At 48.0% G+C, this 15628-nt stretch overlaps 1 protein-coding gene across 1 annotated transcript; it reads left to right on the forward strand.

Annotated features, from left to right (window-relative positions):
* The first annotated feature begins 8339 nt into the window (after positions 1-8339).
* Positions 8340-14479, forward strand: FABP1 (fatty acid binding protein 1). Its single transcript, XM_025927364.2, has 4 exons — positions 8340-8530; positions 10115-10287; positions 12391-12483; positions 14354-14479. Exons 1-4 carry the CDS (start codon positions 8464-8466, stop codon positions 14402-14404), a joined length of 384 nt encoding a protein of 127 aa, XP_025783149.1. The 5' UTR covers positions 8340-8463; the 3' UTR covers positions 14405-14479.
* Positions 14480-15628: the final 1149 nt, after the last annotated feature.

Raw genomic sequence — 15628 nt, forward strand, 5'->3', positions numbered from 1 at the left:
CTCTAGATTCCAGCAGCCTGGCTGGGGGTGGCCCCCTGTCAGTCACTCATGCCTGAGCCAAGGTGGCAGCCGTTTACTGAATCCAGCACTGAAGGCACCAGCAACCTCCAACACTGTAGAAGCAAGTGTAGGCCTCTGGAGCCCAGCCCAGGGGCATAAATATCCTTGAACCTCCTTTCTTTGGTTGTTCCAGCTCTTCTAAAACCTTGGTGACTAATCCCCTGTATTAAATTTCCTCATTTGAAATGCCTAGGGCACTTTCTGTTTTCCATACTATTAGTGATGTACTATTTTTTCTCTAAGTTGCTCCTTAAAAAACAACTTTCCCTTGTCCTAAGCAATAACATCTATGAGGTCATAAGTTGGTGTATATCTTCCAAATCTATATTAGACTCCATGCATAACTATTAATATTAATATATCAACATAAAAGTGTTCATCCATGTACCATCTAAAAATCATCTCCTGTGCTGATACATACTCCATTCTGGGTATATACAGACTCTCGTCTGGGGATCCAATCCAATCTCTCCCTCACTGTCTGGCTGTGGCCTCCCTTTCTGGCCTCCATCCCCAGTACGCCTGCAGAGACTCTTCCCTTTTCCTCTCTACTCTTTTTCCCTGAACCTCACGCTTTGTTCAACAGCAGCCTATTTTTCCATGTCTTTGCATGCTTTGTTCTCTATTCGTGAAAGTATTTTGACTCCTTCCCTGACCAGAATATTCCTTCATTTATTAATTCAATCATTCCCTACATTTTGAAGTTTTTTTTTAAGTTTATTTTATTTATTTTGAGAGAGAGAAAGCAGGGGAGGGACAGACAGAGAAGGAGAGAGAGAATCCCAAGCAGTCTCCATGCTGTCAGCATGGAGTCCGACATGGGGCCCAAACCCAGAAACTGTGAGATCATTACCTGAGCCAAAACCAGGAGTTGGATGCTTAACCGACGGAGCCACACAGACACCCCTATTTTGAAATTTTATTCAAACTTCATCCTAGTCAAAAGGCAGCTTAAATTCTCATTGTGCTCCCTACTACACAGCGAGTTCCTTTGTGGATTCAAAACGTAGCTCTCCCCTCAACAATTTCACATAGTAGGTCAGTGTATGCTTGCTGAGTGAATACTTGACAAGTAGGTGAATCATTGGATGCCTGTGGCTTTGTTGGGATTGAAGCTGGGGAAAGGCTTCCCAGGAAACCCTGGAGGAGGGAACAGAATGATGTGCATGATCACCATAGAGCACAGGGATGTGCTTACAGAGTGACCCATATGGGATATTCCAGTAAAACCAATATAGGAAGAACTATAGATCATACCATTAAAGAATTAGAATTTAGTGAAATATGCTTTGCACTGTACCTCTCCTGAACACAAGGGCCCAGCAGCTACCCCTGGATCTTTCATTTCTTTGAGTTTTGTCTTCATACACATGGACCGTCAGGTTACTTGATCTAGACTAATAGGACACTTCTGAGCCAACAGTAAATCAACCATGAATGACCCAAGAGGTCAATGGCATCTGGACTATTGTCCTACCAACATTTTCTAGACACACACTCTATGGAAAGTGCAAGCTAAGCTCTGGTGTAGAAGAATTTTCAGGAAAGTAAGCAAGGTATACCTTTAAAAATTATAATATGGAAATAATAAAGGTAAAAAATATAAGCTTTGGGGTCCAACAGACTGGGTTCATGTTCCTTTTTATCAACTTCTTATTTGGTACCTATAAGCAGTTACTAACCTCTTTGTACTTCAGCTTTCTCATCTGAAAAATGGGAATATAACACTTACCTTATAGTATTGTTCTGAGAATTTGATGAGATGGCACAGAAAAACTATCCACTTAGTGTTCAGTTAATAGAAGCTACTATTTTATCACTATTAATACAATAGAATTAAGGGAACATATTAAAAATTGCCATTGGGTACTCTGGTCTAGGGGAGTAGAGAAAGCAGAGACCTCAGGAGGGCTGTATGGTGAGGGAACGTGGAGCTGAACCTTGAGAGATGTCAGCGGAGTGGCCGTCCCAGCTCTGAAGGGCTGGTGACTCATGGCTCTAAAGCAGAGAGAAGGCAGAGTTGCAGGGCAGAGGTGACAGGCTGGCGAGATTTCTCTTTGAAGTGTCAGGCTGACTTTGAGGCCAACTGGACTAGCTTTCAACCCTCAGAGGGCAAGGGACACAAGGACACAGGGACATAGGACAAGCAAACACTATTAGCTTCACAGCCAAAATAGGAGCCTAATAAACAAGACTTACAGGTAAGTTTTGAGCTGTCTCTTGATTACATCAGCTCACAAATCATCCCCATTGCCTGCCACAGAATCCACAGGATTTTCCACTCCACTGTGTCACAGTAAAGGAGAACTGGTGGGGCGGGGGTGGAGGGGTGGCTTAAATAAATCACAGGAAGGTTTCCCTTTCTACAACAAGGATAGTCCTAAAAGTTATAAAGGGAAATTTTGTTAAGTGGACTTTTCAGTGCAGTCTGTGTAGTGTGATTCTTTTCACAGTGCAAACCACCACCCACAAAGTTTGTTTATCATATTCGCACTTTTGGGCCCCATTGGGTTCTTCAAGCAGGCAGACGTCTAAAAATGCCACGGATATTGGATGGTTTTAAGGCAGATTCCATTCTAAATACTGGACAGTCATTTACAGAGGGTTCTTTAAGGAAATGCAATGCTCGAGATAGAATAAGCATATGAAAAGCAAAGCTTAAGGAATGTCTTTTAGGGCCACCTCAGCTAGTGGGTTAAGGGTTAAGCACCTGACTCTTGATTTTGGTTAAGGTCTCTGTGCTGCCAGCATTGGAGCCCTCTCAGGATTCTCTCTCTCTCTGCCTCTTCCTTGCTCACTCTGTCTCTAAAAGTAAGTAAATAAATAAATAAAAATAATGTCTTTCAAAAATTTTTTGTTGAAAAATGTGCATCCCGGAATCCCACCAAAAGGATTTAAGACAGCACATAATAAAATCACAAGTCTTCCAGGTCCCATGACGTGGCCAACTGAGCTGATGTAAGCTCTTCCCTCAGCACGGCAAAAATGTGCAGGCTGAACCCTAACAGTCTTTCAGATATACAGCTGAGGTCACAAGAAGAAAAGAAAGAAAAATCCCCAAGTTCCACGAGCACAGAGGAAACTGAAAGAACAGTAAACAGTTTGATGAGTCTGGGGTGCCTGCAGGGGAGGGGTGGCCAGACCTGGAAATAAGTCCCGTTGGCCAAGAATGTGGGTTTCCATGCCCTCAGGAGCAGGAGATGGGGCCTCAGGCTCATAAAATACACAAAGTGGGAGAGATGGCCGGCAGGGTTGGAAGGCACTACCCACCAGCCCAGAGAGATGTGAAGGAGCTTGTCCCCAAGCCAAGAGGTACACATAAAAATTGGTCCTGGGCTGGAGATACCTCTGAGACACCTGGAAAAGCCAATGCAAAGTGCTCTGGCCCCCTCTGATAGGAGCTTCACGGTCCTGAAGGACTTGACAGTTTACACGGTGCTTTCACAAGGCAGAGAATGCCGTGACCATTTCACAGAAAAGGAAGTAGAAGCTCCATAGGGCTGAGTGATTTGTCCAGGATCACACATCAGGGAGAGAAATCCGGGCCCAAATCCAAGTCCTTCCCGTCCGCAGCCCTGCCTCTTGCAGAAGTATGGGCAGCTCAGGGCACCTCCTGGAACACCCTGGAATGGGCGCGCTGGCACTGCGGACACCCCGGGATCAGATACAACTGTAGATAGGTACCTGGCTTAAAATGAATGCCAGTCATATTCTGACCACCAAGAGCACGTCTCCCCTTCTCCCATGCCTCCACACTGCTCATCTGAAGAGGGAGCATGAGAAGGGACGTCTAGTGGGAAGTGGGAAGGCATTATTGTTTGGGGGTTGAGAAATCACACATTGCTCCCATGAAGTGAGAGTCTTTTTTTTTTTTTTCTTCTTGAAAGCCACTTGAACTTTGTCACTGCAGTTAAACTTATCTCTTCTTGTGTTTGCTTAGCTTGTGGGCAGGGGATATCATAACTCTCTCCTAATTTTATGGAAAGCTACTTACAAGTGTTAGATTTTGAAATGGCCACTAACCTTCTTGGCCCCAAGACTCACTAAAAAATAATGGGGGGTAGGGGTCAAAAGAGGCCATTGCCAATTGCCTGAGAAGGCCCTCTCTGGGATCTTGGGGAGAGAGGAGGTCCTTGCCTCATGTCTGTCAGGCTCTTTGCTCCAAAAGCTGGTGGGTCTTCGCTGTTGTGCCAGTCCATTGACCAGCCTCTGAGTGAATCACGCCCAGGTGCTGCCTGGACTGGGTAGGCAAGAAGTACAGAGGCAGGCAGAAGGGTCTGGAAAGAGTCAGCTCTCAGATACCAGAAAAGGAGTTCCTATCCCAGGCTTCCTGACAGGGCTCTGGGATGGGTGCTAACTTCCTCTAAGGAGAAAAATTCATGACCTTCCTTCCTGCTCTCCACCTTGGAGCCCAGAGAACAGCACTATGGGGTGTGTCATTTGACATCTGTGGTTAAGGGGAGTGGGTCTAGATGTAGACCCAGGTATACCTTTATCTGAGGAGAGATGCTGGGCAGCCAGTGGTGGCACAAGAGCGCATGGTGTATCCAAGGCACTGCCAGGAGATCCTCCCAGATGGAACACTTAATGGCTGGGGGATGGGGGTTTAAATGGCCTCATCATTGCCATTTTCTTAGTGGTTATTTCATTGGCTTTAGACTACAGAGCTCCTATGCTCCCCACTGCTGCAAATTTTTACTGATTTACTCCTTGATAAGTGTTTGAAAAGTTCTTTGGGTAGGTGGCAGGTGAGGTGGGGTGGGTGGGGTTTCAAGCATGACTTGAATTTAGTCCAGCACTCAGTCACTATGGCCATTAGACAGACACACACTAGCTGTTAGCCAGTTGCTATTAGCCTACGTCATGCAGATGCCATCTCAGACCACATGGCACTCTGGGATTTGGATAAAATCAGATTAATTTCCCCCAAACCCCTCGCTAAGATTTCTGGGGATCCTTGGAGGGACTGTACTCCCATAGACACTCTACTCTCTGATACAGACAGTCCCTGACCTATGTTCATCTTGGGAGGTTTTGAGTTTACAATGGTGTGAAAGTGATACTGATTCAATAGAACCCGTACTTTGTGACTTTTGATGCTTTCCCAGGCTGGTGATATGCTGTACGATCGTCTCTTGTGATGCTGGGCTGCAACAAAGAGCCTTGGCTCCATCAGTCATGGGATCACAAGAGTAAAACAATCCATACACTAACAGCCATTCTGTACCCAGGCAAACTTTTCTGTTTTTCACTTTCAGTACAGTAGTCAATAAAATACATGAGATATTCAATACTATATCATATAATAGGCTTTGTGTTAGATGATTTTGCCCAGCTGTAGGCTAATGTAAGTATCCCAAGTACATGTAAGGTGGGCTGGGCTAAGCTACGATGTTCAGCAGGTCAGGTGGATTAGACACATTTTTAGCTCACAATGGGTTTGTTGGAATGTGACACCATCGTAAGTTGAGGAAGTTCTATACTGTTTCAACTCCAGCACATCAATCTGGAAATGAAGCTCAGCCCTTCATCATTTTCTATTTGCACATGTATTGATTTATGAATTACAATTTACTGAAGCATTTGAGATAGCTGGGGAGAGAATTAAAAAAAATGGATAGAGATTCATTTTGTGGCCAATAAGCAGCTTCAAATTCAACATTAGTTTTCCTGGAAGCCCTTAGTGCCTCACTGTCACTGGGGGTGTCTTTGTGACCCATCACCCCATACCCACTCAGTGGTTCCCCCTCCTTTTGGCCTGCTGCACTGTTCTTTCCTTTCCCTGATGTCCAGGTGGAGAAAGAAGACACAACCAAGCCTCTCCCTGGGTCCTGCACAACCCAGAAGTCCTTCCCCATCACTATCTTAGCCCTGGTTGACCACAGACCGTAGGTTTCACTCACTCTCTCCCAAGCAGCTTCTTTAGCCATTCACACATACACACACACACACACACACACACACACACACACACACACAGTTCATATCAGAGAGGAATTCTGATGCTAATTCTCAAGACACTGGATTTTTGACTTCCTTACATATACATATATAAAATAAAAAATCATTGTCCCACACGGAGGAGATTAGGGTCTACTATGGGCACCCTCAATACAATAAGACATATATAAAGGTACATAATCAAGGTTCAGAACAAGATGAGAGGATGTGCCCATCACCCTGTGAGCCACTCTCACTGCCAGCTAGGTGCAAGGGCATTTGAGGTAGCTAAAAATGCCTGTGAGTTCTGGACATACAAGCCTGCTTAGTGTTCGCCAGGGACCATCCTGACCTGTGGCCTGGAAAGCACTTTGTGTCCTGGGCACTGTCAGAGGAGGAGGACTGAGCAGAGAGGGCAGAGGTGAGCACCTCTCTGAGCTGGAGGGAAAGGTTGACTGGTGTTAGGATCCACATGATGGCAGGCAACCAGTGCCCTCTGCACATGCCACTCAGAAGGGAGTGATCTCTCCACAGAAGGGAGGAGGACTTTGACATTGAGCACATGGGTGGATGAGAGGACTTCTCAGGTACTTTGCCGGATCACCATGTCTCAGATTCTGGAGGTTTGGGAGAGGATGTGTGAGGGAGTTGGAAATAACGGAGTGCGCCTCTACTGCGGGCTGACGCACTTGCACGGGTGCCGTGCTCCTCCTTAGGTTTGTCTTCCTGCGTCCTTGGCATGAACCTTCATCCACTCACCTGTCCCCTGACTCATCTACAACCAGAACCTGAGGGCTGCTGGGTCTCCAGAGCAGACCCCCAGGAGCCCAGAGTTGGCAGGTGGGTAAGTGAGCATGTAGGCTTCCGGGGGATTGTGCTGCAGATGAGAACAGACAGGATCTCCTGGCAGGGGAGAGCACTTCCAGGAAACAGAGGACTCTGGCTGTGATCTCCCTGGTGCAGGCTGGAATGGCAGAGTAGATTCTCCTGGTGCAGGAGAAGGAGAAAGAATGGGCAGGGATGGGAAGACAGTGGCTGGCCCTGGGGTCTGGGGTCACATGTTGCCAGCCCTGTTCACCTCCTCTCACACTGGAGATTCATCTAGGCATACATGCCCGGTTAGACACACACACACACACACACACACACACACACACACACACCCTGATCCTGGCTGCCCAGCCCCAGGGTTTCAGTGATTTGAGGGGATAATGGGCCAACCCGACTACTCCATGTTTCTTATTTTCCTTTAACAAGAAGATCCATGGCCTCATTATCCTTTGATGGTTTTCATTTGCTGACTCATCATGAATTGGACGCTTGCTATGTGCCGGGTATTGGGAATACCAAGGAAGAAATGAAAAAGAATACATAGAGAAATAATCCCAGTAGGATTTGGATGATAGGTATTTGTGAAGTGCTCCAGGAGCCCAGATGGTTTATAGAGGAGGTGAACAGGTGGAGGTGAAGGATGGGCAGAGTCTCATCGGGAAAGCAAACCCGGGCATGGGCGCCCCGACACCTTCAGCTGTCAATATGTACAGCCCAGCACGTACTACCTGCTTTCTTTCTCCTACCTCATCTCTGCCTAATAAAGTGCATCTCAATTTCCATACACCCCATTTCAATGGTTCCCATCTGCCCTTCAGTACGTAGTACTTTGACATCTTTAAACGAAGACTGATGTGGATTATGCAGAGCTTACAATTATCAAGAGGATTACCAGAATACAAAATAGCTCTAGGAGTTTATGACAACTTTGTAAAAATTAAGTTTGTGTAATGATAAAAATGGAAGAGATCATAAGGTTATGTAAATAAGATGAAGGTTTTTTGTTCCTTTTTTATTATTATTAGAGAGAGAGGGGGCACAAGTGAGTGAGGGTGGAGAGAGGGACAAAGAGAAGTGAGGCCAGAGGTGAGATTCAAGCTCACGAATCCTGAGATCGTGACCTGAACCAAAGTCAGATGCTTAATGACTGAGCCACCCAGACGCCCAATAAGGTGAAGTTCTGAGTTTAAAGGGGTTCTTCAGTATTTTTCTGTGTATCTACATCTCAACACACGCGCATGTATATGCACACACTTACACACATATGCACACATACCTGTGCATGCAGGAACATATATGTGTGTACATATATGTAAGCATACATATACACACAAATTTACATTTCATGGAGGATTAGCACATTAAAGTCGTGGGGACTTAGGGCTTTGCACTTGACTGACCTCCACTAATGTTTGCTGAATTAGAGCAAACCACTGCTGTGCCCATCCTGGTTTTTTTATCGTTGACCATTGCTCCTAGCAGTTAATGTTTGAACCTGGCCATAAAGGAGTCGACAGCTGCTGACCTATGGCCAACATTCGAAGCGGAAGGAGCCCCCTATAAATCAGCCCACACTGGACATCGCAGCCCACAGAGCTGCAGATCAGCTGTGGAGGGAGCCTCATCGCCACCATGAACTTCTCCGGCAAGTACCAACTACAGAGCCAGGAAAACTTTGAGGCCTTCATGAAGGCAGTCGGTAAGTGCTGGGCGGGACGCCAAGGCTGGGGGTCATGGCGATGAGGGTCTGGCCCTGCCAGGGGTAGCGAATCAGAGTCTCGATGCTGGGATGGGAGGAAAGTTTCAGGCTCTGCACAGGCCAGAGGCCATGTCGTGCATCCTCTGCAGATATCTGTGGCTTGTGCTAGTATCACTCACTGGACGAGGCTACTTCATAGGCAAGTGGAAAGCACCGAGCTAGGGGCTGATCTGGATCGAAGCAATCTCTGCTGGTACCTCACTGTGTGAGCCTGCTTATTCATTCATTCATTCATTCTTCTAACATCGATTCAACTCCAATCATATGCCGTGTTGGATGGATACCAGGGAGACAGATAACAATGAGCCACATTTCCAAGTCACAGTTTACAGACAGACAAAGAGACGAGATAGATGCAATAAAGTATCCCCTGATGTGTACTGAGCACTGACTCACTGCCAGGCACCGTGCTAGGCCCTTCACATGTAATAAATCCTCACCACAAATCTCTAAGTTGGGTACTAGTGTTTTTCCCATTTCACAGTCAAGACAACTGAGGCCTAAGAAGGTTAAGTGATCCTGACCAAGTTCACACAGGCAGGAGTGTCTGCCTTGGGATTTGAAGTAGAGGCTGGTTCCAGAGACCCAACTCTCATCCCCTGTGACTCCCAGAGTCATGTGCAGAAGGATGAGGTGCTCGCGGGAGGGCATGGATGGAAGGCTTGGTGGTGGTGAAGGTGAGCCTAGGCTGGGCCTTGGAAGATGAGCGAATGTCCCCTAGGGGACAGGGAGAGGGGAATGTGCTCCAGGTAGCGGGAACCCTCTGAATAAAGGGTCGATGTGCCAAAGAAGGGTGCCCAGGAGGGACAGGGTGGGGAAGACGGAAGGCAGGAGAGGAGGACCCTCAGGGATAGGCAAGGCTCTTCTCCTATAGGGTGTCATATCATCTCTCTTTCGAATCCTTTACCTGGGCCATAGGACACTCCACCCCCACTGACACTGCACGTGGATCTCAATTTGTTTAACAGTATAGATATGGCCTGAAATTTGTGAAGCTCTGTCCCAGGGTGAGGGACTCCCACTGTGCCTTCCTCAAGAGCCTCGACAGCAGAGACTGAGGCAGGGGTAGGGGAAGGAGGCTTTGTGGACACAACCCCAGCTTGTGAGTGTTGCCCCGGCACCTTATTCGTAGCTGCTCCTCTCACTCTCAGTAGGGACCTGGCTCAGAAAACGAACCGTGCGGTCAGTCTGGGTGTGAATGGCACGCTGACACTCAGAGAGCAAAGTCTGGCGTGAGGAGGGAGAGCGAGCGAGAACCAGGGTGCTCACCAGAGGACAGGTTCTGCGGGACCCAGGAGTGTCCTCTTTACAACCCTCCTGGCAAAACAGCAGACCTCCAGGTCAGACCACCAACCTTTCCCTTCAGAGGTCAGCCCATGTTGCTCACAGGACTTGGTTCGTGCCTGCGGTCTCTGGGGGGGCACGGCGCCTCCCCCCCTGCCCCGCGCCACAAAGTTTCTCTGTGACCGTCGCCTGGCAATCCCCACCTCTGCTCATCTCTGAACCTCACATGGTTTCCACCAGGTCTGCCTGACGAACTCATCCAGAAGGGGAAGGACATCAAGGGGGTGTCGGAGATCGTGCAGAACGGGAAGCACTTCAAACTCACCATCACCACGGGGTCCAAAGTGATCCAAAATGAGTTCACTTTGGGGGAGGAGTGTGAGCTGGAGACCATGACTGGGGAGAAGGTCAAGGTAGGAGGTGCCCCCTCGAGCCACCTTCTGGTTCTGGAACTTTCCTTGGAACCTGGCCGCAGGGCTTCATCCAACCAGGGTCTCACCTCACAGTCCCCACCATGGATACCTTATCTCCGAACCCACTTCTGGGCTGGGAGGCAGAAAGACAAGATAGCTCTAGGGAAGAAACTCTAAGGAAACCCTTCCTGTTTTCCTGTGACTGTGTGGGTGCTCTGACCCAAGAACCCGAGCTCTCCCATGTGGAGGATATGGGGGGACCAGTCACAAGTTCTCCCAGGCCCAGACAAGCAGGAGTCAGCGAAAAACCCTAAGCAGAGCTGTGATGTCATCCCTGAGCCCAAAAGAAACTGGCCTTGCTGAGCCTAGAGCTGCTGGTCATGGGGAGAGACTTCCTGGAGGAGGGGCTGGCAATATCAAGAATACCAGAATACCAAGACCCCAGGCAGGCCCTCAGACTGAGTCCGAGCCCCTGGCCTCAGCTACCTCATCTGTAAAATGGGCACAGACACCCTTCCCTGACTGAAGGCAGTGGGCAGGGCACCATCATTCCGCTGGGCTGTGGCTCAGGGTGTACAGTAAGAGCTAGGTGTAGACTATGGGAGTGGTCAGAAGGAGATGGCAGAGAAATCCAGAGGGCAGGAGGCTCCTCACTAGAGACCTCTCTTCCTCCCTGGGAAAGTCCACACACCCCAGCACAGCCAACGCCACAGAGCAGCCATCTTTACCCTTCCCCTCCAGACAACTGAGGCATCGGCCTCAGCATGCTGGCCTTTTTACCTCTTCTGATGGCCTCTTATTTCCGCTTCTCCAGATATAACATCACAGCTCAGGAAATCTGTAACAGGAAATTGTCTTGAGAGGCCCATAGTAAGGGGCAAGCCCTTACGGGTTTTACCACAGTGTCTTTTTTTTTTTTTTTTTTTTTTAACGTTTATTTATTTTTGAGACAGAGAGAGACAGAGCACAAACGGGGGAGGGTCAGAGAGAGGGAGACACAGAATCTGAAACAGGCTCCAGGCTCTGAGCTATCAGCCCAGAGCCTGACGCGGGGCTCGAACTCACGGACAGCGAAATCATGACCTGAGCTGAAGTCGGCCGCTTAACCGACTGAGCCACCCAGGCGCCCCCACAGTGTCTTTTTCCAATTGTCCATCCTGGAGGCAAATTTCTAACTTTGGCCAGGGTCTTCTGTTACTTGCTGGGTTTCTGTTGCTTCTTCCTGGACACATAAGGCTTGAAACAGAGACCACGATAGAAAACATAAACGTGCCAGAAGGAATACATACCAAAGCTAAATATGTGTTTTCCCAACTGGCCAGTAGTTGGAATTTTGCTACTACCTCTTTCCATCAGCTTGGACAATTAAGATTTTACTGATTTTATTTTAGTGCTTGTAGTCGACACCACTTCGGTGTCCTATGCTCATTTCTAGTTCACATATCATAAATTAAAAGTTTTTGGGGCCCCTGGGTGGCTCCTTCGGTTAAGAGGCCGACTTCAGCTCAGGTCATGATCTCACGGCTCGTGGGTTCGGGCCCTGTGTCAGGCTCTGTGCTGACAGCTCGGAGCCTGGAGCCTGTTTCGGATTCTGTGTCTCCCCCTCTCTCTGCCCCTCCTCAGCTCGCAATCTGTCTCTGTCTCTCTCAAAAATAAAATTAAAAACATTAAAAAAAATTTAAAAAAATGGAAGTTTGACAAAAGGAGCCCTGACATTTTCTTTAGGTTTTAAATTTTTTTCTAATTTTTATTTATTTTTGAGAGACAGAAAGAGACAGAGTGTGAGCAGGGGAGGGGCAGAGAGAGAGAGAGACAGAGACACAGAATCTGAAGCAGGCTCCAGGCTCCGCAAGCTGTCAGCACAGAGCCCAATGCAGGGCTTGAACCCACGGGAGATCATGACCTGAGGCAAAGTCGGACGCTTAACCAACTGAGCCACCCAGGCGCCCCTTCTTTAGCTTTTAAATGAACCTCCCATCTTTAGAGCTGGAGAACAAGGGGGTATGCTAGGCTGAGGTTGCCGTAAGCAGAGACCCCTGCAGGGGAGGAGCCAGCTTCATTAGCGAGACGTTCCTCACAGGTCATCTCTTCTGTCTCCTGCAGGCAGTGGTTCAGATGGAAGGTGACAATAAGCTGGTGACAACTTTTAAAGGCATCAAGTCTGTGACCGAACTCAATGGCGACATAATCACCAACGTAAGTTGGCCCTCTGAGCTTATGGTTCCCAGTGCTTGAGGGGAGGGGAGAGGTAGAGTGGGGAGGAGCTCTGTCACCTTTCCTGTTGTCAGTCTCTGCTACCACTTAGTGAGGACCCGTTATGTTCGGCACTTTACACACATTCTATCTACCCAACAACCCTAGGTTCTCTAAGTGGGGAAACTGAGGCAACACATAGCCAGGGAATGGCAGAACTAGGGTTCCTCTGATCGGGGCCTGTCACACAGGGCCGTCCTCCACAGCTGTACCCTGCACAACCCTACAGGGAGCCACTCCCATTATAGATGGTGTAGACTTGTATTCTTATTACCATCTTGAAGTGTATGTCAGTTAACCGTCTTGCTCTGACAAAACTAGTGCAGTGTATTTGGATAGTTTCCCAGCAGATAGAAGTATAGTATCTTGAGGAAGGGGCGTCCTTTTTTAATTCACCCAAGACCCCCCATGTGTTGGAGGTGGGCCCCAGCTGGTGCTTCTCTACCTCTCCTGAGTTCCTTCAGCCTGCCCTTCCGTCCCCACTTTCCAGGTCGGGGTCAACCCCCCGTTCTTCCTTCTCTCCTCATTGCTGTCTCCTTTCTTCCACCCATACCCAAATGGGATGGGGGAACAAGAGGTGCTTGGTAGGACGAGCCACGGTTCGTGCGTGGCCCACCTTTCTCAGTCGCCACTGGGATGTGGCCACAAGACTTGCTCACAGGCATTTACGAGGAGAATCATATTCATAGCAGCTTCGTGGCAGCTTATCAGAATGGCACACACCAGTTGTGCAATCCTCCTTGGTGCCTGACTGTCGACCATGTCCTATCCCTGATTTGGGGGTGAATAGGACAGTGTTTCTCCTGCAGTTATATTCCCGTGGCTCTTCTTTGCTTTGGGGAGTAACAAAAGGCAGAACACTACCCAGGGAGTCTGTTGCACCCCTGTTCAAGTGGGAAAAATCCCTCAACTAGGGAGGGTGTGAGAGTCAGCCAGGAAACATGTGGTCCCACCCCTGTTGGACACATTCACAGCACATCAGGAAGGTGCCAGAAGGAGGAAGGGAGATGAGCCTAGACTCAGTTCTGGCCAAAGTCCTTTGATAGGCTTTTTTTGTACTTTGATATGCATTTGATAGCTCCCCTAATCTTTCCCTCTGCTGCGAGGGAGGCAGGCTGAGGGATTTAATAGACAGGCTGACCTGTCCAAGGTCACCCAGCTAATGAGCTATAGAACCATGGTTCAAACCTAGTTCTTTCCATTCTATTCCATTGCTGCTGAAGCTAAGGGGCTCCTTTGTAACCCTGATGACATTACCCTGTGTCATTGTCACAGACCTGTTCAAGAGAACCAGTGGGGGGCAGTGGTGGTGGGGTCGTGTGGGAGAAAAGAACATCCCTCAAAAATTCAAAAACTGGTTAATCCAATGGTCCAATGCTTTTATATGCTTCATAGCTCTTTGGGAGGAAAATTTTGCAACACCTACTATGTTCCAGGCTACGTGCTTACATGTGTTTCCATGCACATGTGCTCTTGGTCCTCAACATGTGTTTGGTACGTAGCAGGCACTCAATGAAACTGAGAAATTGGACTGGACTGGACCCATTTGGATGGTCTTGCCCTAACTGCCATTGATATAGAAAGGAATTCACTAAAAGGCAGGACAACTCTCCACATGAGGAAGTGAAGCGACCAAGATCTGGCATGGGATTTTAGAAAAGACTGCCAACCCTTCCTCTGGTCCTATAGAAAACTTCAGGTTGTTACTCATGCTAGCATATTTGGGATGATTTTGTAGCCTTAATTACCTTTTGCAACTCCACATCAGATGAACATTTTGTGATTTTTTTCTTTTTTTTTTTTTGACTTTCAGACCATGACACTGAATAACATTGTCTTTAAGAGAATCAGCAAGAGAATTTAGACAAATCTGCATTTCATATTCTTTTACTGTGTAAAATTAATGTAATAAAGTGAACTTTGTTTTAAAAAAAAAAAAGTCTTTTCTTCTCGATAGCTTGTCATTGATGGTGCTGAGTATCAGTGTGCATTGACCACCTATATCTTTGTAAACCTTGATCATCTGCAGGTTCCATCCTGCTGGGTCAAGTCTGAAGGGTGATTCTCACCCTGAAAGCGGACCCTAGGCTGCCCACTCAAGTGACCCTACAGGGAACCCAAGATGTGGCTGGATGTGTATGGCAGCCCTGGAATGACGTTCCTGGTCATCCAGACAGGCAAGAAGCTGGAGTAAGAGGGTGTGCTGGCTGCCTGTGGGGACAGAGAACAGGAATGCTGCGCAGGCAAAGGGGAGCTATGCCTGTCAGTGTGGTCACGGTGTCCCCGCCCACCAAGGGACATGAACCAAAAGACCAGGCTCTGACCCACCAAATGAACAATTCACTCTCTGGGAGAAGGGCTGATGGAGGAGATTAGCAGGAGGCACCAGAAGTGGACAGAGAAAGGCCAGGTGGACATCCCCTCTGTGCTATGGGCAAAGGCAGAATGTGGAAAAAAGATTTCTCTGAACAGCACTTTGTATCAGGCTCCGGTAGCCGTTATAGGTTGAGTTGCACCCCGCCCCCCCTAAAATTCACATGTTGAAGTCCTAACCCCCAGGACGGCAGATTGTGACCTTATTTTGAAATACAGACATTGCAAATATAATTGGTTAAGTTAAAAGGAAGTCATGCTGGAGTAAGGGGGACCCCTAATCCATTATGGCTGGTGTCCTTATGAAAGGGAGACATTTGCAGACAGAGACATCCACGCGAGGAGTATGCCACACGGAGATCGGAGTTATGCAGCCACAAGCCAAGGATGTACCAGAATCTAGGAGAGAGACCTGGAACAGATCCTTCCCTACCTCCTTCAGAGGGAGCATGACCCTCTCTTCACCATGATCTCAGACTTCTGGCCTCCAGAACTGTGAGATAATACACTTCTGTTGTTTACGCTGCGCAGTCCGGGGTACTTTGAAATGGCACCCCTAGCAAGCTGATACGGTGCTCATTCCCCACATCCAAAGAACTGCCAAGCCCAGACACGTCTACCTTCATCATGTCTTTCAGCCCCAGAATGGCACCAGCGCACAGAGCACTCTCAACAAAGTTGCCTTAAATATGAATGAACCTGTCACATTTCCCAC

This window comes from Puma concolor, chromosome A3, assembly GCF_028749965.1.
Source record: "Puma concolor isolate L17-30 chromosome A3, mPumCon1.1.hap2, whole genome shotgun sequence".
In the NCBI taxonomy this organism is placed as follows: Eukaryota; Metazoa; Chordata; class Mammalia; order Carnivora; family Felidae; genus Puma; species Puma concolor.

What these genes read in the sequence shown, in the direction of transcription:
- FABP1 (XM_025927364.2), top strand. Translation starts at nt 8,464, where the DNA reads ATGAACTTCTCCGGCAAGTACCAACTACAGAGCCAGGAAAACTTTGAG. An exon ending in TGACTGGGGAGAAGGTCAAG is followed by an intron (nt 10,288 to 12,390) that starts GTAGGAGGTGCC and finishes TGTCTCCTGCAG; the next exon opens with GCAGTGGTTCAGATGGAAGG. An exon ending in ATGGCGACATAATCACCAAC is followed by an intron (nt 12,484 to 14,353) that starts GTAAGTTGGCCC and finishes TTTGACTTTCAG; the next exon opens with ACCATGACACTGAATAACAT.